This window comes from Felis catus, chromosome F1 (genome assembly GCF_018350175.1).
Source record: "Felis catus isolate Fca126 chromosome F1, F.catus_Fca126_mat1.0, whole genome shotgun sequence".
In the NCBI taxonomy this organism is placed as follows: domain Eukaryota; kingdom Metazoa; phylum Chordata; class Mammalia; order Carnivora; family Felidae; genus Felis; species Felis catus.
In genome coordinates, this window is record NC_058384.1 from 69,044,700 (window position 1) to 69,072,567 (window position 27,868).

Consider the following 27,868-nt stretch of genomic DNA (forward strand, 5'->3'; position numbering starts at 1 on the left):
AAAGCTCTCAGTTTTTTCACTGTTGAGTGTGATGTTAGCTGTGTTTTCATGTATGGCCCTTACTATGTTGAGGTACGTTCCTTCTTTTTCTCGTTTATTGAGTATTTATCATGAAAAAGTGTTGAATTTTGTCCAATTTTTTTTCTGTGATTGTGATGATCTTGTGTTTTTTTCTTTCATTCTGTTAATGTGGTGTATTATATTCATTGATTTTTGTATGTTGAACTATCCTTGAGTCCCAGGGATAAATCCCAATTGGTCATGGTGTACGAGTCTTTTAATGTGCTGTTGAATTTAATTTGCTAGTATTTTGTTGAGGATTTTTGTGTTAATATTCGTCAGGGATATCGATATGTACTTTTCTTGTAGTGTCTTTGTCTTAGTTTGGTATCAGGGTAATTCTAGCCTTATAAAATGAGTTTGGAAGTGTTTTTTCCTCTTCAATTTTTTGGAGGAGTTTGGAAAGGATTGGCATTAATTTTCTTTATTTTTTTTTTAATGTTTTATTTATTTTTGAGACAGTGAGAGACAGAGCATGAACAGGGGAGGGTCAGAGAGAGGGAGACACAGAATCTGAAACAAGCTCCAGGCTCTGAGCTGTCAGCACAGAGCCCGACGCGGGGCTTGAACTCACGGACCGCGAGATCATGACCTGAGCCGAAGTTGGCCGCTTAACCGACTGAGCCACCCAGGCGCCCTGGCATTAATTTTCTTTAAATGTTTGGTAGAGGGGCACCTGGTTGTCTCAGTCGGTTAAGCGGCCAACTTCGGCTCAGGTCACGATCTCACGGTCCGTGAGTTCAAGCCCCGCGTCGGGCTCTGTGCTGACAGCTCAGAGCCTGGAGCTTGTTTCGATTCTGTGTCTCCCTCTCTCTGGTCCTTCCATGCTCATGCTCTGTCTTTCTATGTCTCTCAAAAATGAGTAAACGTTAAAAAATAAATAAAAAAAATAAAAATAAATGTTTGGTAGAATTCTCCAGTGAAGCTATCTGGTCCCGGGTCTTTCTCTGTTGGGAGGTTTTTGATTACCGATTCCTTACAAGTTATAGGTCTGTTTAGATTTTCTATTTCTTCATGATTCAGTCTTGGTAGGTTTCTAGGTAGGTGTTTCTAGGAATTTATCCATTTCTTCTGGGTTGTCCAATTCGTTGGTGTGTAACTGTTCATGGTAGTATCTTACGATCCCTTATGTCCTGTTTGGCATCAGTGGTCATGTCTCCTGTCTCATTTCTGATTTTAGCAATTTGAGCCTTTTTTTTCTCTTAGTTAATATAGATAAGGATTTGCCAATTTTGTCGACCTTTAAAAAAATTTCTTTTTTTACATTTATTTATTTTTGAGAGACAGAGAGAGACAGAGCGTGAGCGGGGGAGGGGCAGAGAGAGAGGGAGACACAGAATCGGAAACAGGCTCCAGGCTCTGAGCTGTCAGCACGGAGCCTGACCCGGGGCTTGAACTCACAAACTGTGAGACCATGACCTGAGCCAAAGTTGGACTCTCAACTGACTGAGCCACCCAGGCGCCCCTCTCTGTGTTTTCATTTTTATTCGTCTTGAGGTATTTTCTAAGTCCTTTTGTGATTTCTTCTTTGGATCGTTGGTCGTTCAATTTCTACACATTTGTGAATTGTTTGGTTTTCCTACTGCTATGGATTTCTCGTTTTACTCCTTTGTCGTTGGAAAAGACATTTGGTATGATTCTGATCTCCTTAATTGTTTTGTGGCCTGACGTGTGATCTGCCCTGAAGAACGTTCTACGTGTGCTTGAGGACGATGTTTGTCCTGCTGCTGTGTGGGGGGTGTTCTGTGCAAGTCTGGTGGGCCCAGTGGTAGATGGCGCTGTCCAAGTGTGTGTGTCTCCTTACTGATCTTCTGTCTAGTTCTACTATGTGCGTATAGAGAGCCAATGGAGGGTATCAAACCAGTATGCTGTTTAGATTTCATTGAACACACATTTAACAGTCTTAGCGGTTTTATTTTAAAATGTCACAACATCTAAAACTTTTCAGGAAGTATACCCTCTGTAATGATTGAAACTGATGACAAAACATCTCAGCTGTCCGCTTAAAATACACACAAGACAGCACACAGCTGTTTTCCAAGTTCCCTCAGGGAGCACAGAAGAGAAGCCTGTGACCACAGACCGCTGCTTCAGGGAGCGGCCACGGCACTTGAGGTCGGGTGTGGGGTGCTCGGGAGGAGACCTGAGCGAGCCGGGATGGAGGCAAGAGAGGGGCAGACCCTGTGGGGGGAAAGGGGGCAAAGAGACTCTGGGTAGAGCAGGAATGAGGTTGGTGGAAGTCCCAGGTGTGGGGTGTCATGAAAATCCCAAGGCAGCTTAGAATACAATGGCCCTTCCTGCCTCGCTTTCTACCTGTGCCCATCCCCTCCCACTACCTGTGCCCATCCCCTCCCACCCACTCGACATTTCCATCCTTCCTTCCAGAGGGAGGAATGCAAGTGTCACCTCCAGGTCAGACGTCAGAGAGAGCTGGGGGCTGGGGGCCAATCCCAGCCCTGTTCCTCAGGACCCACTCTCGCTTCTTTGAGAGAAGGGGCTGTGCTCCCTTCACTGCCCCTGACCAGTGTCTGGAAACCACTCCCTGAGACTTTAGGACACATGAAAACAAGCATCACGTGTGTGACCCCAGGTCTAGGGGTCTGAGCCTGAGTCCTGACTCTGAGGTGGGTGCTGAGGTTCGGTGGGGGCCAGAGAGGCCCCAGAGGGCAGGAGCAGCCTCTGCAGGACCAGACAGCCCAGCTGGAGGCCCCCTCAGCCCCAGGGAGTGTGGGGACAGAAGCAGGTTTCTTTGGGAGTCCCAGAGTTGGGCTGAGATGGGTCCCTCTGTCTGGGGTCTCACAGTGGCCGGGTCTTGCGTCTAAACCACTTGACACTGAGGTGGTGGGTGCCCAATAAATTGTGCCCCTCAAATCCACCTGTAGGTGAGATCCTGGATTATCTTGTCACATTAGGGCAAGGAGCTGACCGATGTCAACTTTTGTACCTCCTTGTGCATTTGGTTTTTCTTTTCATTCATATTCCTGGTAAAGTTCCTTTGAAAAATGAAACAATTTTTCACCTTGTTTAATGTTAAAAGTTTTATTTTATTTTTTAAGTTTACTTGTTTTGAGAGTTGAGGGGGCAGAGAGACAGGAAGAATCAGGGCTCAATCCCACAAACCATGAGATCGCGACCTGAGCTGAAATCAAGAGTCAGATGTTTAACCGGCTGAGGCACCCAGGCGCCCCAATGTTAAGAGTTTTAAAAAACACTTTCTTATCTGAGGCTCATTGGGTCCTCCTGACAACCCTGTGATATGGGAATCTGGATCCACGTTTTACAGGTGAAGACATGAAGGCTCAACTAAGGAACACGACTTAGGCAGGACACGCTTCTGGTTACTGGCAGACTTGTGACTGCATCCACCCTGCCCTTCTCTCTTAACCTCTTCCATACTGCAGACTGAGATCGTCCAAAATGCAACTCTGATCACGTGCACAGGTGCACACACACGCATACTCACACTGCTGGTCACCAGAGACCCCATCTTTTACTAACTTCTGTGGGGACCACCCAAAGGGCAGACACTCTTGTCAGCGTCTTGGCCCCAGTAATTATGAAGGGCCAAGAGTGCCCCTGTATGTTGGCTGTGGTCGCTTCTGCTGCAGACCCATTCATTCATTCATTCATTCATTCGGAATACAGTATCTTGTATGCGGCGGACATTGTAGACATGCAACAGAGACAGTAGGAACAGAGGTGTTTCCTGGTTTTACAGGCTTTCAGTTTAGAGGGGAGGACAGCAAGTAACCACATGATCACACAAACAAATGGATAATTACAAGTGTGGGTAACTTCGGGAGGATCACACTTGTGGTAATTTTTAGCAAAGAAACATGACAGCCTGGGAGTGGGGAGCACCCTGTGGAAGCCATGCTTGAGCTGAGATGTGCAAGATGAGCAGGACAGACAAAGGGCAGAACTGAGGGGAGACGGGCTTCCCAGAGGGATTGTCACATGCAAAGGCCCTGTGGCAGGAAGGAGCGTGATGAGCCTGAGTTTCTGAGGGAAAGTGTGCAAAATGGACAGAGATGCAAGGCAAGGCTGGAGATGTGCACAGGACTTAGGGAGCATGTTAACGATCGGCAGCCACTGAATGGTTTTTTCAGTGATGTGAGTATGCGTGTCTGTGCGCTTGAGCATGTGATGTGATCAGAGCTGCATTTTGAATAATCTCAGTCTGCAATATGGAAGAGATTAAGAGAGAAGGGCAGGGTGGATGCAGGGACACCAGTGAGGCGGTAATTTTTGAGAAATAATAGCTAATTTTTACCAACTACTTATTCTATACCAGGTGCTGTTCCGAGTATTTTGCATGTATTAACTCCCTAATCCCCACAGCCCAACGCAGCGAGTGCTTCTGCTTTCTCTATTTTGTAGATGAGGAAACCAAGGCTCAGAGGAACTGCACGGCTTGCCAGAGACCCTAGAGCAGTAAGTGGTGGCACCCAGGCATTCTGATTCCACGCTGTTGCTCTCAACTACACTCGTCCCCGGGACGAGGGTGGTGACAGTGGAGACTCATTCGTGAGGTCAACGCGGGCTTACTGGGTGCTCCCTGCACGCCAGGCACTCCTCTGTCTCTGCCCATGCGGAGCCTGTAGTCTCCCTGGAGAGACAGCATCAGCAAGCAAGCAGGAAACCCTCCGGTGTGTAAAGAAGCCTAAACACAGAGGGCTAGTGAGTCCTGTAAGGTGCTGGGTGCCCATGAGCTTGTCAAGGGTCAGAGCCGGAGCGAGAAGAGAACAGGTCCTGTCTGAAGGGCGGCTCGAGCTTCAGATGTCCGAGCGCGCACTCCTGCGGGCCTCCCTGTGCCCTGCCCTGCCCCTCCCACTTCTCGGGACAGAAGTGCGGAGTGTCCTGGGTTCCCTTCTACACGTCACATCCCGCATCTAGTCTGTCTTGGTGTCCTGCTAGTTCTACCTTCAAAATGCATCCGGCACCATTCACGTCTCTCCCCCTCCACTGCAGCCACATCCATTGTAGATCCTCCGTCCCTCACTCGGATTTCTGAAATAGTTTTCTAATTATTTCCCAGCCTCTCCCCTGCCCCTTTATTTCATTTTTCAAAAAAGTATTTATTTATTTTTCAGAGAGAGAGAAAGACAGAGAGAGAGAGAACGAGCGCGCACGAGCGGGGGAGGTGCAGAGAGAGAGGCAGAGGATCTGAAGCAGCGAGCCCCACGCGGGGCTGGAGCCCGCGACCTGTGAGGTCTTGACTTGAGCCAAAGTTGGACACTTAACCTACTGAGCCCCCAGGGTCCCCACCGCCTGCGCCTGTAGAGGGACGTATACAGCAGTTCTTATCTGTGGCTTTGCTCTCCCCGCTGTCAGTTACCTGCCAGCAACCAGTGCTCAGAAGGTGTGAGGTCAGAGGTCAGGGCAGCCTCACGGCGGGTCCCGAGTCCACACGCCATCCACCTCCTCAGCTCACCCCGTTCATCTCTCACGAACCTGATGTGCGACCTAGACTTTATCATGGGTTATGCACATATACGAACACACAGCGTGTAGTGTTGGGTGCTACCAGCAGTTTCGGGTTCCGGCCTTGCCACGGGCATCTTGAAACACTCCCCACAGACGGGGGTGACGCCTGTGCTACATACTCATACTCATACAGCAGCCAGAATGATGCTTTCCTCTTTTTTTTTTTATGCTTATTTTTGAGAGAGAGAGAGAGAGAGACAGAATGCGAACAGGCTCCAGGCTCTGAGCTGTCAGCACAGAGCCCCATGCGGGGCTCGAGCCTATGCGAGATCCTGACCTGAGCTGAAGTCTGAGCCACCCAGGTGTCCAGCGCGATTCTTTCCAAACGTAAATCAGATCGCGTCCTTCCTCTGCCGGTGGCTCCCCGTTCCCCTCACTCTTCCCCCCATTCTCCCCTGGGACCCGTCTCTTCTACTTGAGGCCTTTGCTTAATGTGGCTGTTCCCGTGGAGCCTTCCGTGGCCACTGTCCTTAAAACCGAACCTCTGTGCAGGCGCTTCCTCCTTCCGGCTTTATTTGTCCACATTGCACTTTCACTTCTGGAGTACTGTGCGCTTCACTCATTGTTCGTGGCTTCTCACCCCCACAAGGTGAGCTCCAGGAGGGAGGGCACCTTGCCGGTCACGTCTCCTGGGGTGTCCTCCGTGCCTCGCACGGAAAGGGTGCAGTCCCTGCTGAGGCGCTGAGTGTCCACACGGATGTCCACACGCCAGTCCCAAACCAGCCTCCTGGTTTTCCCTCCAACTCCTCCCCCCACCAGCCACTCGGTCTCAGAGTCCAGTCCATGTCTTCCCGCGCTCCTCCTTCCCCTCCCTCCCCACATCCAATTCATCCGTGAGTTCTAGTGTTCTGCCTCAAAACTCAGTCTCATATGTCCCACTTCTTTCCCTCTCTAATGCTCTTCCCATCATTTGAGGCCCTGTGTCCCCCACCCTGCATGGGCAGTCTCCTTCCTGCTTGTCCTGCTTCCACTTCTTCTTTTTTTTAATTAAAAAAATTTTTAAATGTTGATTTATTTTTGAGAGACAGAGACAGAGACAGAGCGTGAGCAGGGGAGGGGCAGAGGGAGAGGGAGACACAGAATCCGAAGCAGGTGCCGGGCTCCCAGCTGCCAGCACAGAACCCTCGACCTCTCCTTAGAAACAACTGCTCAGCTCATCTTTTCTGCTTCTTTTTTTTAAGTTTATGCATTTATTTTGAGGGAGGGAGGGAGGGAGGGAGACAGAGAGAGAGGAAGGATCCCAAGCAGGCCTCACTTCGGGCTCCATCTCCGGGTGGTGAGATCGTGACCTGAGCCGAAATCGGAGTCAGATGCTTGGCTGCACCCCCCCGGGTGCCCCTCTGCTTCTTTTTTAGAATGTCCCCGACCCACTTCCCTTGCAGGAGGTGGGAGAGACGCTGGTCCTTGTTTCCCGGAGTTGAAGAACAGATCTCCCCGACAGCAGAGAGTGAGCAAAATGAGTTTATTGAGGGAAAGTATGAAGCTCTCAAGAGTGACAGGGGCCCCGACTGGGGAGCCGCTGAGGATTTCTGTCCCTAACTTTCTATTGGGACCTTATCGGAAAGTTTGTGAGACTCGAGGCACGCACCTGGCTCAGGCGGGTCTGGAATAACGTTTATCCTTTTTTTCCCCAACCCCCACCACTTCTTCAGCTTCCCTCTTGCCCCTGCAGCCTGCCGCACCCCCCCCCCCCTTTCTGCCGGCCTAGCCTTAACCCTTTCGCCACTCAGCAGTAGCAGCAATAACACAAAATTAAGCAAAGTGTTGAAATACTTGATGCAAGAAAGTAATCGCTATCCCAACCACCCAGAAATAAGCACTAACGTTGGATGAACACCACGTGTATCTCTTGCAGTATAGACAGCTAGAAAGACTGAGAGATAGACTGCAAGAAAAAGTCACAAAAATGGACCATAATACATGTTATTTATAATAAAAAGTATAATTTAAGTTTTACTTGCAGATAACAAAAGAGGAAAATGTCAGACCGAGAAGGAACAAAATACTGAACTTCAGGTAAATGTTTTTCATCACGAGAAACATTAATTTGTAAAAGATTCTAGAGATTACAACACAACTCCTGGGGCGCCTGGGTGGCTCAGTCGTCTAAGCATCTGACTTTGGCTCAGGTCATGATCTTGCGGTTTGTGGGTTCAAGCCCCATGTTGGGCTCTGTGCTGAGAGCTCAGAGCCTGGAGCCTCTTTCGGATTCTGTGTCTCCCTCTCTCTCTCTGCCCCTCCCCTGCTCACGCTCTGTCTGTCTCTCTCTCTCTCTCAAAAATAAACATTAAAAATTTTTTTTAAATTAAAAACATAACAACTCCTAATCACATTTTCATTTTAGACGACATCTTTGGACTCTGCTGCAAAGATGAGGAAAATAGTACATTTACGCTTCCCTTCTCCCTGCCCCAATCTACCAATTTCTGATAGTTCTATCAGTTAATTTTCAAATGTCGACGTTTCTGGTATTTATATTCTGTTTTGTAACCATGATCTCCAAGGCAACGTTAGTCTTGGTTCTAAGAATCCAGTGCTCACAGACGGATCTTTCAGCCCGGCTTATTCATTCCTGCGGCCTTTATCTGATTCATTCGTTTGTGGGATTTCAAAGGGCTCTTGGCTTCTGGATTCCCTGAGTCCTTTCAGCCTTCAAGGACGCCTGGGGCCACACATTCTCTCTGAGCCCCACCTTCTGCTGCCCTTAGGGTGGTCTAACACGGTTTTCATACCTTATCTGCAGCTTGCTTTTTCTTAACGGATGCTCTCTCTTCTTTTCTTTTCTTTTCCTTTTCCTACTATTTTAATGATGAAATATTTCAAGTGTATGGAAAAGTAGAAAATAGCACAATATCTAACTATAAGCTTTACTGAATTTGACCATTTAAAAAATATTTGCTTTACTGCTTTGGATTCCGTGTCTCCCTCTCTCTGTCCCTCCCCTGCTCACTCTCTCTCTCAAAAATAAATAAACATTAAAAAAATTAAAAATATTTGCTTTAGATCACTTAAAATAAAACAAAACTTACAGATCTAATTAAAGCTTCCATGTGAGGCCTTATATTGCCTGGCCCCTCGATGGCCATAGCCACCATCTTGAATTGTGGGTTTATGATTCCCTCAATTTGCAAAAAAATAATTTTGATCATATAACGTACATATTTCTAAGCAATATATTATTTAGTATTGTATGTTTTTGCACTTTACATGATATTATAATGTACAACTTCTGTAAATTCTTTTTTCTTTTCTTTTTTGTTTTTTCTTATGTAGGCTCCACACCCAATGAGGGGTTCAAACTGACAACCCCAAGCTCAAGAGTTGCATGCTCTGCTGACTGAGCCAGCCAGACGCCCCTGAAAATTATTTTTTGCTGAAATTAAGAGATTTATCCATATTGATGGAATTCACTCATTTTCACTATCGCATTATATTTCAATGTTTGAATGTGCTGTAATTTATTTATATATACACCTGTTGATAGACATTAGGACTGTTTCAGTTTTTTCCCTTTCTTTTAAAATTATTTATTACCTATTGATTAGAAATTTTTATAAGAGCAAGAAAGCATAATTATAATTATAATCCATATAATAACGATTCTTTGGAATTTATTGAGGTTTCTTTTGTGTTCTAGAACATATTCAATATTACATGAGCTACATGTGTCAGAAAAGAATGTGTATTTTCTCTTTGTCAGGTGAAGAAGTCTATATTTTCCAATAACTTGAATTTATCAATAAGATTATTCAGCTATTTTATATCGCTGTTTATTTTTATCTCCTTGATCAGTTTCTGAGAAGAGTAAGTTAAAATCTCTAACCATAATTTATCTATTTATTTCTTCCAAAAGGTTTGTTCATTGTTGCTTTTTATTTTTTGAGGCTATATTATTGGTGCTTTTATATTTATGACATTTGTATTTTACTATATTATGTTTCTCTTTGTCTCATTTTTTTCAACTTTTTTTCTTTTTTGAAGACACATTTATTCAGCGTCATGATCAGACTATTACATTTAGCAATCAGCAGCATGGGTACACAAAAAAATCTGTATTAAAACCCTTTGTTGGAGTGCTTTCCGCTTTCTAGAACAGAAACTAAAATAACCTGTTTTACAATTAGTCCCCAGTGCAGTCCTGGAGTTTTTTGCCCATACACACGAGTATTGTCTAAAACGTCTTCTCCGTAGCAGCCGGGTCCTGCCACCACTGTGCTCGGCTGAGTCCACAGATCTGTTGTAACCTGCAGCTCCCCTGTCACATCTCTGGTCTCCTCTCCTGCTAAGCTCTGTTTCCTGCCAGTAATTAAAACCTTCTGCCCCTGCCACAGCTACTGCCGCTGCCGGAACTGCCACAGCCACCTTGGTTTCGTGGTTTGGCAAAGTATTGGCCTCCACCGTGACGGGGGCCAGAGCTTCTGCCTCCAAAATTTCTTTTATGGGTCCAAAATTTGAAGATTGATTTTGTAACTGTCAAAATCATTATAGCTTCCACCACCTCCAAAGTTGCTTCTGTCATTACCAAATCTGCTATAGCCCTCCCCACTGCCACTATATCCACCACCACCTCGACTGCCACCAAAGCCACCTCACCTACAGAAGTTTCCAGAACCACTTGGCCCTCCTTGGTTGGAGGAAGCACCAGCCATCTTCTGCTTAGATGGGGCTCTCCTCACTTCACAGCTGTGGCCACTCACAGCATGGTGTTTCTGAATGACAATCTTGTCTACAGTCATGGTGATCAAACATTACAGAAGCAAAGCCTCTCTCTCTCTCTCTCTCTCTCTCTCTCTTTTTTTGCCGCTGCCTCAGTCAGTCATGATTTCAATCACTTTAATTTTCCCATACTGTTCAAAATAACCTCGAAGAGGGGTGCCCGGGACGCTCAGTCGGTTGAGCGTCTGACTCTTGATTTTGACTCAGGTCGTGATTTCACCGTTCATGAGTTCAAGCCCCAACTCAGGCGTGAGGAGCCTGCTTTGGATTCTCTCTCTGCCCCTCCCCTGCTTGCTCTCTCTCTCTCTCTCTCAAAAATAAATACGTAAAAAAAAAAAAATAAATAAATAAATACATAAACTTTTTAAAAAAAATTTTTAAATTTTTATTTATTTATTTTTTTAAACGTTTATTTATTTTTGAGACAGAGAGAGACAGAGCATGAATGGGGGAGGGTCAGAGAGAGGGAGACACAGAATCTGAAACAGGCTCCAGGCTCTGAGCTGTCAGCACAGAGCCTGACGCGGGGCTCGAACTAACGGACCGCGAGATCACAACCTGAGCCGAAGTCGGACGCTTAACCGACTGAGCCACCCAGGCGCCCCTAAATACATAAACTTATAACATAATAATCTCTCGGATGATGTTCTTTAGTGTCTTCTTTAACGCCTCTGATAAAAATCTTTCTCACCGTCACGTGGGCACGGTCTTTGAGAATCTTCTCTCGAGACAGCTCTCCTCGCTCCCACCACCGTTCCGTCCACCTTGCGTGGCCCTGCGCTCGTGGCTGCGCCCACCTCCTCCACAGGGAGGTGAGGAGCCCAAAGCCTCGGGAGCGCTCGGGGTTGGGCTCTCTCGCCCCACGCGGTCCGTGAGTGCTCCCCGCGGCTCCTCACACGCTCGCTCGGCCGCTGTTCCGCGGCTCAGACCTCGGATTGCGGGGCCGCCGCTGCGGCTCCGGCTCTCTCTTTCGCAGACTCCGGCTTAGACAGGGCAGCGGGAGGGGAGGCCGGGGCGTGCTTGTTTGGCGACACCCACGGGCGGAAACGTCATTTTTTCCATCTTGGAACCCCCACTGTCAAATATCAAGGTGGCTTCCTGGTATTTCTTATGCTTCATATTTGCCTGGTATATTTTCTCCTATTCTTTTATTTTAAATATTTTGTAAGTTTTAGTTTAATTTTACTTTTATGTTTGTTTATTTTTGAGAGAGAGACAGAGACAGAGCATGAGCAGGGAGGGGCAGACACACAGAATCTGAAACAGGCTCCAGGCCCTGAGCTGTCTGCACAGACCCGACGTGGGGCTCGAACCCACGAACTATGGGATCATGACCTGAACTGAAGTCGGATGCTTAACCGACTGAGCCACCCAGGCGCCTACCTTATTTTATGATTTTTAGGTAGGCTCCATGCTGAGCATGGGGCCTAAGGTGGGGCTTGAACTCACAATCCTGAGATCTAGACCTGAGCCGACATCGAGAGCCGGACATTTAACTGACTGAGCCACCCACGTGCCCCTTATTTTAAACATTAAACAAATATATATTTATTTATTTTGGGGAAAGCTCAAGTGGGGGAGGGGCAGAAAGAGGGGGACAGAGGATCCCAAGTGGGCTTTATGTTGACAGGCTGGCTGCAGCGAGCCCAGTGCGGGACTCGAACTGAGGATCCGCTACATCATGACCTGAGCCAAAGTCGGGCACTCAACGGACTGAGTCACCCCTGTGCCCCACATTCTGTATTTTAAAAATGTTGCAGTTGTTTTAATTTAACTCTGTGTTACTTTGAATAATTTCCAAGTGTGTCTTTCCTTTGATGATACTTCCCTTAGCAGGAAAATTACTTCCATACCCTTAGTCTCACTCTTTCTTCCCTCCTGTCTCGTTGTCTTGACAGCTCCTAATATTCAGTTAATTCTGCTTTTGTGTAAGTCCCCAAGCCAAAGGCCAGCTCTCTTATCCTTCAAGTGCTGTTCCTCAGGCTGATGATGACATCCTGTGCCAAGGCCCCTTGGCTCTAGCTCATCTATTGCCAGAGTCCAGATGCAAATGCCATCCGCCCCCAGGAGACTCTGTTCTCCAACCAATCACTCTTCTCGCTCCCTTTCCCTCCCCGTTTGGCCTTTCAGATAATCAGTTTAGCCAATTTGACTCCACATATCTCAGGCATCATCCTGATTTGTTTCTCTTGGGTTTATTTCTCTTCTCATTTGAGTGCCTTCTCTCAGACTGTTTTTTTTTTTTTTTTTTAATGTGTATTTTTGAGACAGAGAGAGACAGAGTGCGAGTAGGGGAGGGGCAGAGAGAAGGAAGACACAGAATCTGAAGCAGGCTCCAGGCTCTCAGCCATCAGCACAGAGTCTGACTTGGGGCTCAAACTCATGAACCGCGAGATCATGCCCTGAGCCGAAGTCGGACGCTCAACCAGCTGAGCCACCCAGGCGCTCCAATATGTTTTCTAATGTTAAAACCATTCCCGCATTCATGACATAAACTTAGTCATCATGTATTTTTTTTTTAAGTTTATTTATTTATTTTGAGAGACAGAGAGCAGGGGAGGGGCAGAGAGAGAGAGGGAGGCAGAGAATCCCAAGCAGGCTCCGTGCTGTCAGCACAGAGCCCGATGTGGGGTTCAAACCCACAAACCACGAGATCATGACCTGAGCTGAAATCAAGAGCTGGATGCTCAACCGACCGAGCCACCCAGGAACCCCATGATGTTTAACGCCAGATTCCATTTGCTGACATTCGATTTTTCATCTTTAAGCATAATTGAGATGGCCTTCCAATCTTCCTTTCTTATACAGGACATTTCTGGTGTCTGGTATCTAGTACGCAGATTTGGCTGTATAACAGACACCAAGAGTGTCAGTGGCTTGAAGGAGGGGGAAGTTTACTTCTTTGCCATGTGCTCTCTGGGGCTTGGTGGTCTAGGGCTGGTTTCGTGGTTCTGCTCAGCTCTTCCTAGTTTGTATGGTCAAAGTTGCTCATCTCTTTTCTAAGCAGCAGCATGAGTCGGAAGTTGCATATACCTCCTGTCTTCTCTTGGCCAGAGCTCAGTCAGGGGCTACGGGAGAGCACGGCCTTATTTGAACTTCCAAGTAAGGGGTCTCTTGCTGTGGGAAGCAAGGGGAGAACAGGTAGTAGGACAACTAGCAGTTGTCTTCATACCTGCCACATAAAGTTGGGCAGTATTTCCTCTTTTTTGTTTTGGAAATGTAAGTTTGTGTAAGTTTTTTTTCCTCTTGATTATTTGATAAACTTGCCCCTAAAAATCATCTCTGTTTTATTTTTAATTTTTATCTTTGTTCTGTAGATTTATACTACTGACCGATTTCTTTATGGTTATAGGTCTTCAGAGTTTTTTCTCTCTTAGTGTTGATAAACTTATGTGTATACACACACACACACACACACACACACACACACACACACACACATATTTTCCTGCAGAACTGCGCATTTTATGTAATTTTTGAAATTTCTATCTCAGCTTTATCTGGGGGAATCTGGTTAATCTGGTTCAAAGATGTGGGCCTTCAAGTCCAGTTTGCTTCCTTTTCCTAAGTGCCCCAAGGCCATTACTAGTTTAACACCACCTTTTTTTTTTTTTTATGTTTATTTTTGAGAGAGAGACAGAGTGTGAACAGGGGAGCGCCAGAGAGAGAGGGAGACACAGAATCCAAAGCAGGCTCCAGGCTCTGAGCTGTCACCACAGAGCCCAACGTGGGGCTCCAACTCACCAACCAACTCACCAACCGAGAGATCATGACCTGAGCCCAAGTCTGACACTTAACCGACTGAGCCACCCAGGTGCCCCATTAACACCACTTTTTACGTTAATTTCTTGCTTTGGGATTTTCTGGACCACTCCAGCCCTGTAAACTAAAATCCCAAATTTGCATGAAAGCAGGCCCATGGTTAACATTTCTCTAGGAAAACCATTTTTTCCCATGTAAACCCAGATCAAGAAATACAAGCTTGTAATCTCATTTGACTGGTGGGAGATTTTTCTTTCAGGCCATTTTTTTCACTAAAGGGGAGTAGTCTTCTGAGGGTCTTTGCTTCACGTAGGGGACTTTCCAATTCCCAGTTACTTGCAGATAAAAAGACTTATCTCTTCTCAGTTGATCCTTAAGAACTGGAGTTCTTTGTTTCCTGAGACCAGAAACCATGCCTTCCCAAGGACAGCTGTGGTATGTGTTCTTCGTGCGTACTTGGTTTTTCATTCTTCCTTTGCGTTGGGCCTGAGGGTTGCCTTTACTTTCTTGTGAGCTTAGCTATGAACTTAACAAGTATGACTGTCATATCTTAACCAGATAGAAATGGAAGTCTGAGTCTTTTTTCTTAACACAATAACTTTAGTATATGTCTTGGTTTTGATAATTCAGGGTCATTTTTCTCTTGGAATATGTTGTACTCATTAGATCTAGAGTCAGATGTTTATTTTAGATTATCTTTTTCGATTTGCTTTGTTCTCTTCTTTAGGAATACCAGTTCCATGTTGGTTGGACTTTGAGTTTGCCACATCTCACCTTCTATCCAAAAATGACGTTTTCATTCTTGTGTTTTTCCAGTCCCCTTTCCTGATTTTCTCAAACCTATTCATTATGCTGATTTTGTTTTCCATTGTGTTTACTTTAAAATATGGTCTTTATCTATGTAATGTTCTGATCTTTCCCTTTTATTTCACTCTGGAATTCTTCTAATTCTCCCTTCTCCACCTACTTTTGCTATATAATCTTTTCTTTGAAGCTTTGTATCTCTTTTTAAAACTTATTTTTAGAAAGGATGTTGCGTTACATGAACTTTTTAAGAAGATGATCCTTTCGGGGGCGCCTGGCTGGCTCAGTAGGTGGAGCACGTGACTCTCGATCTCAGTTTAAGCCCCGTGTTAGGTGTAGAGATTACTTAAAAATAAAATGTTAAAAAAAAAAAAAAAAAGATCCTCGGGGAGCCTGGGTGGCTCAGTCTATTGAGTGTTCGACTTTGGCTCAGGTCATAATCTCATGGTTCGTGGGTTCGAGCCCCATATGGGCCTCTGTGGAGCCTGGAACCTGTTTCGGATTCTGTGTCTCCCTCTGCCCCTCCCTGACTTGCGCTCTCTCTCTCTCTCAAAAATAAATAAATATTAAAAGATAGAAAGATCCTTTTGGGTAATTATTTACTTTGAGTGGAGCCACTTACCGCCTGAAGGGTGGTGTGCTGTAGAGTGGGTGGGAGTGCAGTGGCTCTGCTGTACCTGAGGGTGTGTGGAGGGAGATGTGTCCTCTCAGTGTTTGGAGAGAGGGAGATTTGGGAGATAGGGTCGCGTCCCAGTAGCACTTGGTGGCACGCAATCTGACATTCTCTGCCTCTTGTTCTGCTCTGCCCACCCCGGTTCATCCTTGACCAGGAGGCCATGTGACAAAGCAGTAGGACTGTCATGCCAGCATGGTTTCTTCTTAAGCTACCCCTTCCCTGCTATCCTGTCAAACAACGTCTCCAGGGAAGCCTCTCCTCAGCCTGTTCTCAGTGTTACTGCTTCCGTCAAAGGGACATTGGCTATGTTCTATCCAAGGGCTCGGGGAGCATGTTTATGCTGTCACGGAATGCCCTTGCTTAGACTCACACATAACAACGCTTGGCAGGTGCCTTCAGGATGTGTGGCTTACAGCTATACAAGTTTCATTAAACATGGTCTTTTCTTCCCTTTACGTGTTGTTTCGTTTGGTGATTCTTAGTGAGGTTCTGAAGTGGACAAATAAAAAATACCTCCACTTTGCCACCCTTCTCTGAGGGTTTCCAGAATCATCTTTTTTATTTTAATTAAATAATTAAATAATTAATTTTTAAATGTTTATTTATTTTTTAGAGAGAGAGAGAGAGTGTATGGGGACAGAGGATCTAAAGTAGGCTCTGCGCTGACAGCCCGACACAGGGCTCGAACCCACAAGCTGTGAGATCATGACCCGAGTCAAAGTCGGAAGCTCAACCAACTGAACCACCCAGATGCCTGGGAATCATCTTTTTTTTTTTTTTAATCTTTATTTATTTTTGAGAGAGGAAGAGAGACAAAGCATGAGTGGGGAGGGGGCAGAGAGAGAGAGGGAGAAACAGAATCCGAAGCAGGCTCCAGACTCTGCACTGACAGCAGAGAGCCTGATGCAGGGCTCGAACTCATGAGCTATGAGATCATGACCTGAGCTGCAGTTGGACGCTTAACTGACTGAGCCATTCAGGTGCCTCTCATCTTTCTTTCTTTCTTTTTTTTAAAATTGTTGTTATTATGATTTTTTAAGTAGGCTCTGTGCCCAATGTAGGGCTTGAACTCACAAACCTGAGATCAAGAGTCACATGCTCTACCGACAGCCAGCCAGGTGCCCTGCTCCCCCAGAATCATCTTTCAGACCTAAATTAGATTATGCCATTCTTTTTAAAAAATGTTTTTAATGTTTATTATTTTTCAGAGAGAGAGAGAGACACGGAGTGTGAACAGGGGAGGGACAAAGAGAGGGAGACACAGAATCCGAGATCATGGCCTGAGCTGAAGTCAGATGCTCAACTGACCGGGCCATCCAGATGCCCCTATGCCATTCTTTTACTTAAAGCGCTCCAATGGCTTCCTGTTGTACCCAGAGTAAAACCCAAAGTCCTTATGCTGGCCTACAAGGCTCTGCATGATTTGGCCCCTCCTGACCTCCTCAGTTCCATCTCATGCCCTTCTCCCTTTCACTATCCATGGCCCACCCACACCGCTCTTTTCTCCTTTCACACCCCAAACTCCTTCCCATCCCTGGGCCGTGCCTGGAGTGCACACCCTCCCCTCCCCGTGTGGGTGACTCCTCATCTGTCAGGCCTCTTCCTTCACAAGTCCTTTCCTGGCTTCCCCGCCCAGGCGACGATTCTGTCTTGTGCCCCTTGTTTGCGTTCATAGCCCTTGCTACAACTTGCACTTTATATTTGTGTCCCGTCTTCCCTGTTTGATTACATGCTCCACTGGGGCCAGGGATATGTCTGTTTTATTCACTGATGTGTCCCTCGGGCCTACTGCAATGTCACCACCAAATAAATATTTGCTGAGTGCATGCATAAGGAACGAGCTGAAGAGTTGGATCCTTGAGAGCCACACTGAAGAGTTTAAGTGATGTGTTGGTCAGTAGAGAGACGTAGAAGGTTTTTGAACAAGTGAGTGACAGAATGGATACGTGGATACGTGGTGACTCCCTGAAGAAGGGAGTCCAGGCAGAGACTGGCCAGGAGGCAGCAGCTGCAGGCACAGAGAGGAAGGATCAGCGAGGTGGGTTCCCAGGAAAGTCCAGCCGCACTGTGGCTGGCAAGGCTGCCCGGCCTGGTCTGAGGCTTTATAGTGCAACGCAGAGATGATGCCCATGTTGGGGCCGGGATGTCTGGGGAAGTAGCAGGACCTGGGGCTGGGCTGGTGGATGTCTGAGTGCAGATTCAAACCCTTTCATTTTAGGAGTTGTCTACACTGAAGGATGATGATGCTCTGAGAAACAGGGAGAGAGAGAGAGGAAGGAGACAACTAGAAACAAGCAAGAGAGAGAAGTGTAGAGACTAATGACAGCCCCACCAGCAGGCATAGGAACAGGAAGAGGAGCCAGGAAGTAGCCAGGGAAGGGGCTTGAGGTGGAGAGGTGGCCGTGAAGGTGACTGAGGAGCGGGGCTCCTGAGTTCAGATCCTGGCTCTTTACTTAATCCCCCGAGCTTCTGTTTTCTGATCTATTAATCACAGACATTGCCCACAGTATAGGGAGGTTGGGAGGATTAAGTTAGGTAATGTATGCATTGTACTTAAAACAATGGCTACACAGAGCAAGCACTCAGTAAACTTTGGTTTCTTCCCTCCTACCTGCCTGCTGCCCTCTTTCTTTCTTAAGAGCAGATGTTTAGCCCAAAGCTGTGCAGGTTCAGAAAGTCATTTTTTTTTTTTTTAATCACTTCACTTAGTGATGATCTTGTTCTGAGAGATTAATTCTTCTTCATTCTTACAACTGCGTGGGAAACCCGAACATTCGAGAAATCAGCTCAATTTCTTCCCAGGAGGAAAGTCCCTTTGAGAATCCAAATGCAAGCCAGAGGCTAGTTGGTGAACAGAGAGCCAGGGTGACTGGAGGTGGGTGGTCTTAATGGGTTACCTGAGGAAGCCGGCAGGGTGGGGTGAGTGTCTACCCCTCTGCACGGAGTCGGTTTGTTTGTCTATGAGATGGAGTATAGGGAGGCATTGAACTAGGTCAGCAAAACTCCACTGTTTTTGCAGCTGGACCTGGGTGTTTTGCCAATTTTAGTGGGAAAAGTATGATGATTTCAAAGCTAGGAGAAACAATCAAGCGTATGAACAGGTTTTTCTCAATTTTAAGATTGACTTTACTATTATTATTATTTTAAAGTTTATTTACTTATTTTGAGAGAGAGTGGGAGAGTGAGTGGGGAGCAGCAGAGAGAGAGGGTGAGAGAGAATCCCAAGCAGAGGTTGGGTCAGTGTGGATCCTGACATGGGGCTGGATCCCATGACCCTGGGATCATGACCGGAGCCAAAATCAAGAGCCGGGTGCTTAACTGAGTCACCCAGGTACCCCTGATTTACTTTATTATTTTTTTCTAAACTTTTAATATCTGATATTAGCAGATGACCAAATGAAGTTTCAAAGGACAAATAAATATTAACAAGGAAAACGGGGATAAATTATTGTTCTTTTTATTTTAGTTTTTAAATGTTTATTCATTTTTGAGAGCCAGAGAGACAGCATAGAACAGGGGAGGGGCAGAGAGAGGGAGACACAGAATCCAAAGCAGGATCCAGGCTCCGAGCTATCAGCACAGAGCCCAGTGTGGGGCTCGAATGCACGAACCCTGAGATCAGGACCTGAGGCAAAGTTGGATGCTTAGCCAACTGAGCCACCCAGGCGCCCCTAAAGTATTGTCCTTATGTTTTAGGGGCTGTATGGGGTTTGATTGTACTTTCATGTTGCTGAGATGTCAGACAACCCCATCTTGGCAATGATGTTGGTTCTAACTGTATGTCATGATTTCTTCTACTGCTGTATCTAAAACACTCATTGGGTGCTCACTCTGTGCTTTATATGTGTCATCTTATTTGATCTGTGAGGGGTGTGATAGCATCCTCACAATACAGGAGAGGAAACTGATGTTTTGAGGGAGATTAAGGACCGTCTGTAATGTCAATGGCTAGTGTAGTGACTGTGGTAACTTTCATCCTTCTTCTGGTGAGAGTCCCTTGACCACAGAGCTGGGAACCTGACCCACCCTGGCCAGTCATATCACCCTGACTCCCTAGACACTGGGATTGGTTCCTGGCTAAGTGTGTGAACCAAGCAGGGCCCATGAGGGCTCTTCCTGGGAAGAGCACTGGGTTTATAAAGCTGGGACAGACTGTGGCTACATTCCTTGTTCTGCTGTGGTAAGAGTAAAGCCAACGTGCAAAGAGATGAACAGGGATGAGAGAAGGATGGGTGGATGGATGCATGGTGCTGAGTCCCCTGTTCTAGCCCCAAGGCGATGGTTCATGGATCCTTTGAATTATCTCGGTGACATTACCAGCTATGTAACACAGTACATTCCCTTTTTTGCCTCATTGAGCTTCTGTCTCTTACAGCTGGAAGACCCTGACTGATAGAATGAGAACATGGTGAGGTCAAGGTGAAAACCCAGAATTCAGCGTCTTCTCTGCTGCCACCGTTTCCTGGCATTGCACATCGATCTCTTAAAACGTCTCTCTTTAAACCACCTCCTCATGAGCAACACTGTAATTTTTAAAATCACTGTTCACCTTCCTCAGTCAACTTTCTTCTTTTTGAAACGGCCCTGTTCCCTTTCTGAGATTCGAGAAGCTCCTGGGTTCATCAGAATGCGTCTCTCATGTTGGGTGTTTCCGGGAATAGCGTTAGTCTTTCTGCTTTATGTTGATTCCTGTTGGCACCAGTCTTACCAAGTAACGTCTTCCACCCTTGGAACCTCCATTCTGGCAAACGGTAGAGCTTTGCCGACCCAGGCCTGCTGCTTGCTGGGAGAGCAGCTGGCCCCCAGGCTGCGAGGCTGTGAGGGAGCTGCAGGCAGGGGTGGGGGCAGGGTGAAGAGTCCCAGGCTTCTGAGTCAGACAGACACCAGACCTCAGGAGCTACAGGCCTCTGTACACTGACTCTGTAAAGAGTTGTGGGGAGGGGAGGCCAGTCCCCAAACCCGAGGTCCAGCAGTACAGGGGACTGTCTGCTTTCTTCACGAGGACACGGATGCTGGTGGGCGTGGCTGGAGGTTGGGGGCACAAGAAGTGGTTTGTTCCTGACCAGATCCCCTGAGGAATGAGCCTCGTTAAGGGTGTGCTCCTCTCCTGCTGCTTCCTGAACTGACCTTCCCCACCTCGGCACAGAGGGCAGCTGCCCAGCGGGGCTGGGCTCACCAGGGAGGTGAGGAAGGTGCTGACTGAGAAAGCAGGAGCCACAGCTAGACTCTCACCTCTTCCTTGTTGACAGGGGGAAGAGCAGAAGGGCTCCTCCCCGCTAGAAGCCCTTCTGGGCGGTGGGGAGCTAAACTGCCTCTTTCCCCAAGCACTGGCATGGGCAAGGAGGCATCTGGTGACACTGGAGAGAGTTGGGTGGGTACAATGGTCGCAAGTTGGCATCTAGAAGGTTTAGGGGGGGCAGATACAGCCTGGTCTGGAACTGTGGTGTTGAAGGAAGGGGGGAGGACGGTGGCAATGAGGGACAGCACTGGCCATTCGCTAGACATCTGCTCTTCATCAGACACTGGGGACACTGGGAATGAACGATACTCATTCTATTTGTCAGCAGCCCAGGCTAGTGGGGGGAGACACATAAAGAAACAGTCTCATAAAAGTTGCTGTTGTGGGGAAGGGGGCCAGAAGAACCCCTAAAAACTACGTGCGTGTGCGCTCTAGCATTTGGGGAGGCTGGAGAGCAGATTCGGGTGGTGCACAGAGGAGGTGATCTTTGAGCGACAGGGGACAAACCGAGATAATGAATGGCTTAGGAAGGGCCCTCAGGCATGGGAGCCTGTGGCCTGTGCGTCAGCGAGCTTGGTCCGCGGGGAAGGCGTGTCGTGCTTGGTGGCCTTCTCCTCAAAGTTATAAGACATCATTATGTTTTCACCTGAGGGGTTACATGCTCAGATTTGGATTTAGGAAGATCAGCCTGGCAGAGCTGAGAAGGGGTTGGAGCAGGGGCAGGGGCAGGGGCAGGGTGGGAGGGGAGTCCAGCTGTGCGTACAGCGGCTCAGGAACGGTGACGTGACAGCATCTCAGGCAGTGACAGAGATGAGTGGTATTGAGTAGGCAGGTGGCCTGACCACCGTCTGGAGGGCAGTGAGGGGGAAGCAGGAGGCTAGGAGGACAGCCAGCTTTCATCAGGTGGTTGGTGGTGTCATTTGTGGCCAAGAGGGGTCCTAAGGGAGGTGGGAGGTCCAGTGAAGGCTTCTTTTAAGCTTGCTTAAAATAGAGGCCGAGTGCAATTGGAGGCAAGAGAAAAGGGGTGGTTGGAGATGCCAGACCAGAGCAGGTGCAGGATATGGGCCCCTGGGCACTGGTGAAGTTGAGAAGTGAGTCCAAGAGGCTAGGGGTGGGTGTGGGGAGAGAATGGCAGAGAGACCGAGGGTGGTCAGTGTGGAAGTTGGAAGGTTAGCGCTCTCGGGGTTCTTAATGATTGGGGCTTATAGAGGGAGTTTACCATTTGACCACCTATGTGCAAGCCGTATCTTGTTAATTGTGTGAACTTGGGCAAACTTCCCTGAGCCTCAGTTTCCTCCGTTGTCAAGTGGGTGAGATTGTACCAGCTTCCGGGATGGTGGTGTAAGTTAAATGGAATAATACGCCGAGATTGCCTTGGCACCTGTGCCCGGTAACCTCAGCCCCGCACCCCTCCAGCACCAGCTCATTGCGTGGTGGGATCATCAGGCTTTCTGGTGCCGACTATGCGAACAGGGGTAGTTAGACAAATTATTCAATGCAGTTTGTTATGAGAAAATATTTCAAAGCATATTTTGGGGGGTAGAAGGATAATAGATGTTTGTGGTGAAAGGGTGGAGGCTCGGAGGTGTGGTGGCCCTGGCGGGGGTCTCACGGTGGGCCCACAGCCCCAACCCTGCAGCCGTTTCTCTTTCGGCCAAAGGGCCCTGGGGAAAGGGGTGTGTGGGCACAGCTGGTCAGTGCCCAGCCCCTCACCCCAGGCTCTTCATCCAGCTTCCGTCAGAAGTCCGCCTGTGCTGCTCAGCAGGCTGTCCAGGGAACACCTTGCAAGTCAGGCAGGTGTGAGGGTGTGGGTGTGGGAAGGCCCCTTGGAGGTGAGTCAGCACTGCCTCCTCCTGGGTGAGTCAGGAGCAGGGCAGGCAAGGGCTGGGGAACAGGTCAGGTGGGAGGGAGGACGTGGAGCAGGGAGGGACCAGCCCGCAATGACAGGTCTCAACCACCAGGGGGCAGGAGCCAGGCGGGGAAAGCCAGCCACCCCGGGGGCCGGTCGCCTGCGGCTGCAGAGCTGGGAGGAGGGGAAGCCTGGACCCAGCATCTCAGGCTGGGACGGGCAGAGTCACTGCCAGGGACGTGACCAAGGCCCGGCGGTGCCCGCTGCCCGGTTGTGACCGGCTTCTCTGCCTTCAGGGCTACGGGGAGGATGTGGACCGGGGTTGGACCCTGGGGCCGTTCTATTCAACCCTCCTGTTCTGCTGACTGGGAGGGAGTTGCTCAGGTCACACTGTGCGTTAGTGCAAATTAATGTCCCGGCTCAGGAATACAGCCACTTGCTGGGCCCCATCCCGGCCTGGCCTCCTGCTTAGGGACAGGTGTCTGGGTGCTGACCCTGGCTGTGAGCTGCTCTCCGCTCTCACATCCCCTCACAGTCCCTCTGTTTCTGTGGCTCTCTGACCTTCTCTCCCAACTTCCGAGTCCCTGTCCCTGCCGCTGGGGGAGCGTGCTCAGCTGCCTCCCCAGGGGTTTGTGGCTGTTTTCTAGCCCAGTGTCTCTGTGCCACTCCTGGGATCTGGAGAAGTTTTGATTTGGTAGCAGAACCAATGGTGTGATGTTGGGAGGTGAGATCGCCCCTTGGCTCCTAAATACTATCCCAGTGGGGGGCTCCCCAGTGCCCCCCATGGCTTTGAGTAACCACAAGCACTGGTTGGGTGTGGGTGAGACCCTTTGTTCCTGCAGGAACGGGTAAGACCCAGTCCCTGCCCAGTGAGCTCACCATGTGGGGGTGAGGGCAAGAGAAGACAAGCCCTCAAGTGATTCAACTGGGGCAGATTGTCTAGTGCGCAAGGACAAAAGGAGCCCGTGTGTGGGACAGCAGGTAGATGTGGAGTCTGGCTGGGCCTGGGAACCCTCCATGGAGTAGGTGGCATCTAACCAGACTTTGAGAGAGCGTTGGGGTTTTGGCAGGAGGACAGGTGGGGAGCAGGGGTGAGCAGAAGCGATGGGTCTCAGCGCACCGGGGGGACGATGGGCAGGCAGTTAGGGTGTGTGCAGAGGAGGCTGGAAAGCAGGGTGGGGGGCGGAGTCCACTCACGTCACTGCCAGGCTTGGCGGAGAAGGCGTGGGCACACTGCCACGTCTGAGCCCCATGTGAGCGGGTCCGGAGTGAAAATGGACAAAGTGCTTTGAAAGACAGTGGGCCTTACCCTTGGGGTGAGAGACTTTATTTCAGGCTTTATGTGACATAGGGTTTGACAGGGAGGAGCAGTAGCATGAGGGGTCCAAGTGCCTTGGACAGGAGGGGACACTGGGTGGCTGTGCAAATATGTGGGTTCCAAGGCCTGGCTTCACCTGCACGGTTCAGGCTTCCCCAAGTCCCATGGTGACCCCTGGAAGAAAGCAGCCTGGTTTCCCTCTGATCCCGTCAGCCCTTGGCCCCAGCTCCTCTGCGCTGTCTACCTCAAAGCTCCCAGGGTGGGCCCCGCGCAGGGTTTCCTCCCAGGCTGGGTAGGGGTTTCCGCTGCCCTGGCCTCCAGGGAGTAGGCTGGTGTCGCTGAGTCACTGCCTGGGCATCTGGGCCTGGAAGGGTGGGTGAGTCACCTAGGACGCGGGGGGGGGGGGGGGGGGGGAGGGGGGAGGGGCGCTGGGGGAGGGGAAGAGGCTTCGGGACGTCTGGAGGACGGAGGGGAGATGGGCAGGCAGGAAGGGCGGTGCCCACACGGGTGGGGGGAGAGGGGGAGCTTGGGAGGGGGCAGCAAGAAGCCAGCTCTTCCCGGAGAGCCCCTCCCCTGGGCTGGGTCCCGAACGCCCCCGCGGCGTGTTTGCCTCTCTCTGGGCAAGGGGAGGAGTCTGCAGGGATGGGGTGTGGGAGGGCGGAGGCCCGCCCGCGGCCCCTTCTCACTCACCCACCCTCGGAGCTGGAGAAGGGCGCCAAGATTTCCCTTCTCCCTTCCAAACCTGCAGGGGCTTCCTTACTGTGCACACGGGCTACTGGTGTCCCTCCCTGCCTTCCTGCCTCCTTCCAGGCGCCTCCCTACCCAAAGGGGGCCTGTCAAGGTGTTTTCAGGCACATGCTTCCCCTCATTACCTTACCAAGGAGAATTGTGCTGCCAGCTCTGAAGCTTCCCTGACCCGCCCCAGTCAGCTCGAACACACGCGCGTGTGCACACATGCGTGCTCACACACTCAACACACACACACACACACACACACACACACACACACGAGGTCTGGGAAGTCCCTGGGTGCCTGTAGCCTGACTCACACATGAGCTGTGACTCAAAGGCTTGTGTCCTAAGAGCAAGGCTGGCATGAGTCTCTAGGCCCACAAACAGGGGCTATCTCCCCTCACCCTGGGTCCTGGCTGCCCCTTCCCCATGGTGCCTCCCAGCCCCTCTGTGGCCTAGAAGGGGCCTTCTCTTCTGGCTGGCAGGCTGGGTTGGAGCTAGCAGTCTCTGGGAGGGAGGGGGCCAGTAGGGAGTGGGTGGGGGTGGCAGGAGGCCAGGCTTTGGCGGGATCAGGTTAGGGCAGGCTGGGGGCCAGTGGGGCAGGATATAAACCCCACTGTACGCACCTGGCCCTTGGCTTTCCTTCCAGAACCTCTCTGCCATCTGGTCTGGTGAGTGTGTCTGTCCTGCTGAGGGCTGGTTAGGAGGCCCCCTGGGTCTCCACCTTGTTCCTTTGTCTTAATCTTTGTCTCCATAGTTGCTTTTCTCATTCAGGGCCTCTCCCTTTGGGTGACCTTCTGTGAAGTGTCTGATTGAGGGCTTTTTCCAGGTTCCTCTGTGAGGTCTCATTTAGGGGTTACTCTGTGGCCTTCTCTTAGGTCTCACGGTCTGGGCATCTCAGTCTAGAGACCCTTCTTGGGGGCCTTGGCCCAGGAATATGACATGTGTGTGGGTGCTTTAATGAGAGTCCTGAGTTTGTTTGGTTTTGTTTTTTGTTTTTGCAAAGTCCAGGATTCTAGCAAGTCTAAGGGACAAGGGCCAGGGATGTCAAGTGTGTGGGCTGCCTGGGTCCCTGTCCTGTGTAGTTCCATAGCTCTGCCTTCCGCCCCTTCCCATTTCCTCTGCCTTGAGAGCTAGCAGGATGGGCCCAGGGCTGTCCTTGCCCCTGACACCAGCTACTGTGGCCTCACCCCAGGACACCCTCTAAGCCTCCCGGGGCTGCTCAGAGCATTCTCAGAGGCAGAGCCTTGGAAAAGATGACCTCTCAGTTCTGTCCTTGTGATCCTGGTGCCCAGGACACGCAATTTCTTTAATTCCAATCCCAATAGGACGCTCCCTGGTTCCACATCCAATAGAGACAGCACCCCCTGGCTCAGAGGTCTCCAGTGTGATGGGAAATACATCCCTCTGAGAGTCCCGTGTCTAGTGGAGGAAACATACTTGCCCGAGGGCGTTTCCAGTCTCACCCCCCCCCAGACTTAGGAGTCCCTTGTCTTGAGGGGTGGGGGTGGGGGGCGGAAGTGTTTCCTCAGGGAAGCTCATACCCTGGGTTGCAGCCATGGCTACTGCCAGAGCCCAGTGAGCCCCCACTCACTGGCTCATGGAGAGGCCACCTCCCCAGTGCTGGCCTGTGGAAGGGGCTCCATAGAGAGGACCCAAGTGGGACTCCAGCCACCTTGCCATTTCCCTTCCCACAGACAGAGTGGGGAGCCCTGCCCTCAGGGGTGTGCCACAAGTGTGACCAGAGTAGACATGAGGCCCCTCCCTTGGTGACTTCCAAACACAGGGGAAGGTTTAGCATCTGTCCATAGTGGGCCCTGCCTAGGAAGGCCCTGTCTCCGGGGCGATGTGGAGAGGGGTTTGGAGATGAGATGGAGTTTAGGACACAAGGGCAGGTGGGTCCCCCTGGCTGGGCTGAAGTTGTCTCCATCACCTGCAATCCTATGGCCCCAGATCCAAGATGTCCAGTCCCCTGGAGCAGGCACTGGCTGTGATGGTCACCACCTTCCACAAGTACTCAGGCCAAGAGGGTGACAAGTTCAAGCTGAGTAAGGCGGAGATGAAGGCACTTCTGCACCAGGAGCTGCCCAGCTTTGTTGGGGTGAGTGGGGCCAGCTGGTGGGAGGGTCCTGCTGACCAAACATGGGGTACAGCCTCGCCGAGGGGGTGAGGCCCAAGTGTGAGTGTCCTATCGCTGCTGTCCCTGCAGCTTGCCACAGGATGGGTGTGTGTGCTGTCAGGGCCCTCGGCATCCATCTGTCCAACCCCCTCCCTGAATTGAACAAACCAGAGCCCAGAGAGGGGGAAATGACTGGCCCAAGAGCCCACAGTTCTGTCAATCTTAGTTTCCATATTATGTGCCAAACTAAGAAGGTGTATAGGGACAGAAAAGCCCAGCTAACACATGTACCCTGGGACATTTTGCAGAGTAATGCAGTCAACTTTCAGTTGGCCCCTCACCTGTCCCATAGTGACTCCTGGATAATTACGAAGTCAGGTCTAAGGCTTTGAACTTGTGAGGCATGGCCTTTTTTTCCTTTCAAATTTGTTTTTGGTTAAAATTTTCTAATTTTGTTTCACTTTGGCAGGTATTAAAAAGTTTTCCTTTTCTGAATTCAGAAATTTTTAGTTTCTTCATGAGCAAAATGGGGGTAGTGATAATGCCTACCTCGCTGGGCCCAGGGAATCCTGGCATGTTCCTCACTCCCAGCAGTGAGCACTGGAGACCTTCCCCGATGAACATCCAGCTACCTGTCCTCATTCACAGGGCCCCTTTGTAGCTTCCAGGGGCTCCCTGCCCACCACTTGCCTGCTGCCCAGTGCAGACAGAGGGCTGGGCTCTGACCAGTAAGTGTGTGTTTGATGCAGGGGTGTGTGGAAAGCAACCTGCTGAGTCATTCCCTCTTGCTTTCAGGAGAAGGTGGATGAGGAGGGCTTGAAGAAGCTGATGGGAGACCTGGATGAGAACAGTGACCAGCAGGTGGACTTCCAGGAGTATGCTGTTTTTCTGGCCCTGGTCACTATCATGTGCAATGACTTCTTCCAGGACTCCCCAGCCTGGCCCTGAAGCAAAGCTCTCACTCTACCAGGGGCCTGATGGGCCCACGAGGACTCTCCTTTCCCTTTTGTACTCAATAAACTTTTCTGTTGATCATCTTTTGCTTGCTCATTGATGCCCTATACCCTGGCTGGCTCAGTTGGGGTGCCGGAAAATGAGGTCTTCCT

General features: G+C 49.5%; 1 protein-coding gene across 6 annotated transcripts; it reads left to right on the forward strand.

Annotated features, from left to right (window-relative positions):
- On the forward strand, positions 1–27,797 carry S100A2 (S100 calcium binding protein A2). 6 transcript variants are annotated; one of them, XM_045048914.1, is made up of 4 exons: positions 4,361–4,366; positions 4,957–4,959; positions 26,597–26,744; positions 27,558–27,797. In XM_045048914.1, exons 3-4 carry the CDS (start codon positions 26,604–26,606, stop codon positions 27,708–27,710), a joined length of 294 nt encoding a protein of 97 aa, XP_044904849.1. In that variant the 5' UTR covers positions 4,361–4,366; positions 4,957–4,959; positions 26,597–26,603; the 3' UTR covers positions 27,711–27,797. The 6 variants fall into 6 exon arrangements, with proteins under 6 accessions (XP_044904846.1, XP_044904845.1, XP_044904849.1 ...); XM_045048911.1 differs by lacking the exons at positions 4,361–4,366; positions 4,957–4,959 and adding an exon at positions 1–72 and having other exon boundaries at positions 27,561–27,797; XM_045048910.1 differs by lacking the exons at positions 4,361–4,366; positions 4,957–4,959 and adding an exon at positions 49–72.
- Positions 27,798–27,868: the final 71 nt, after the last annotated feature.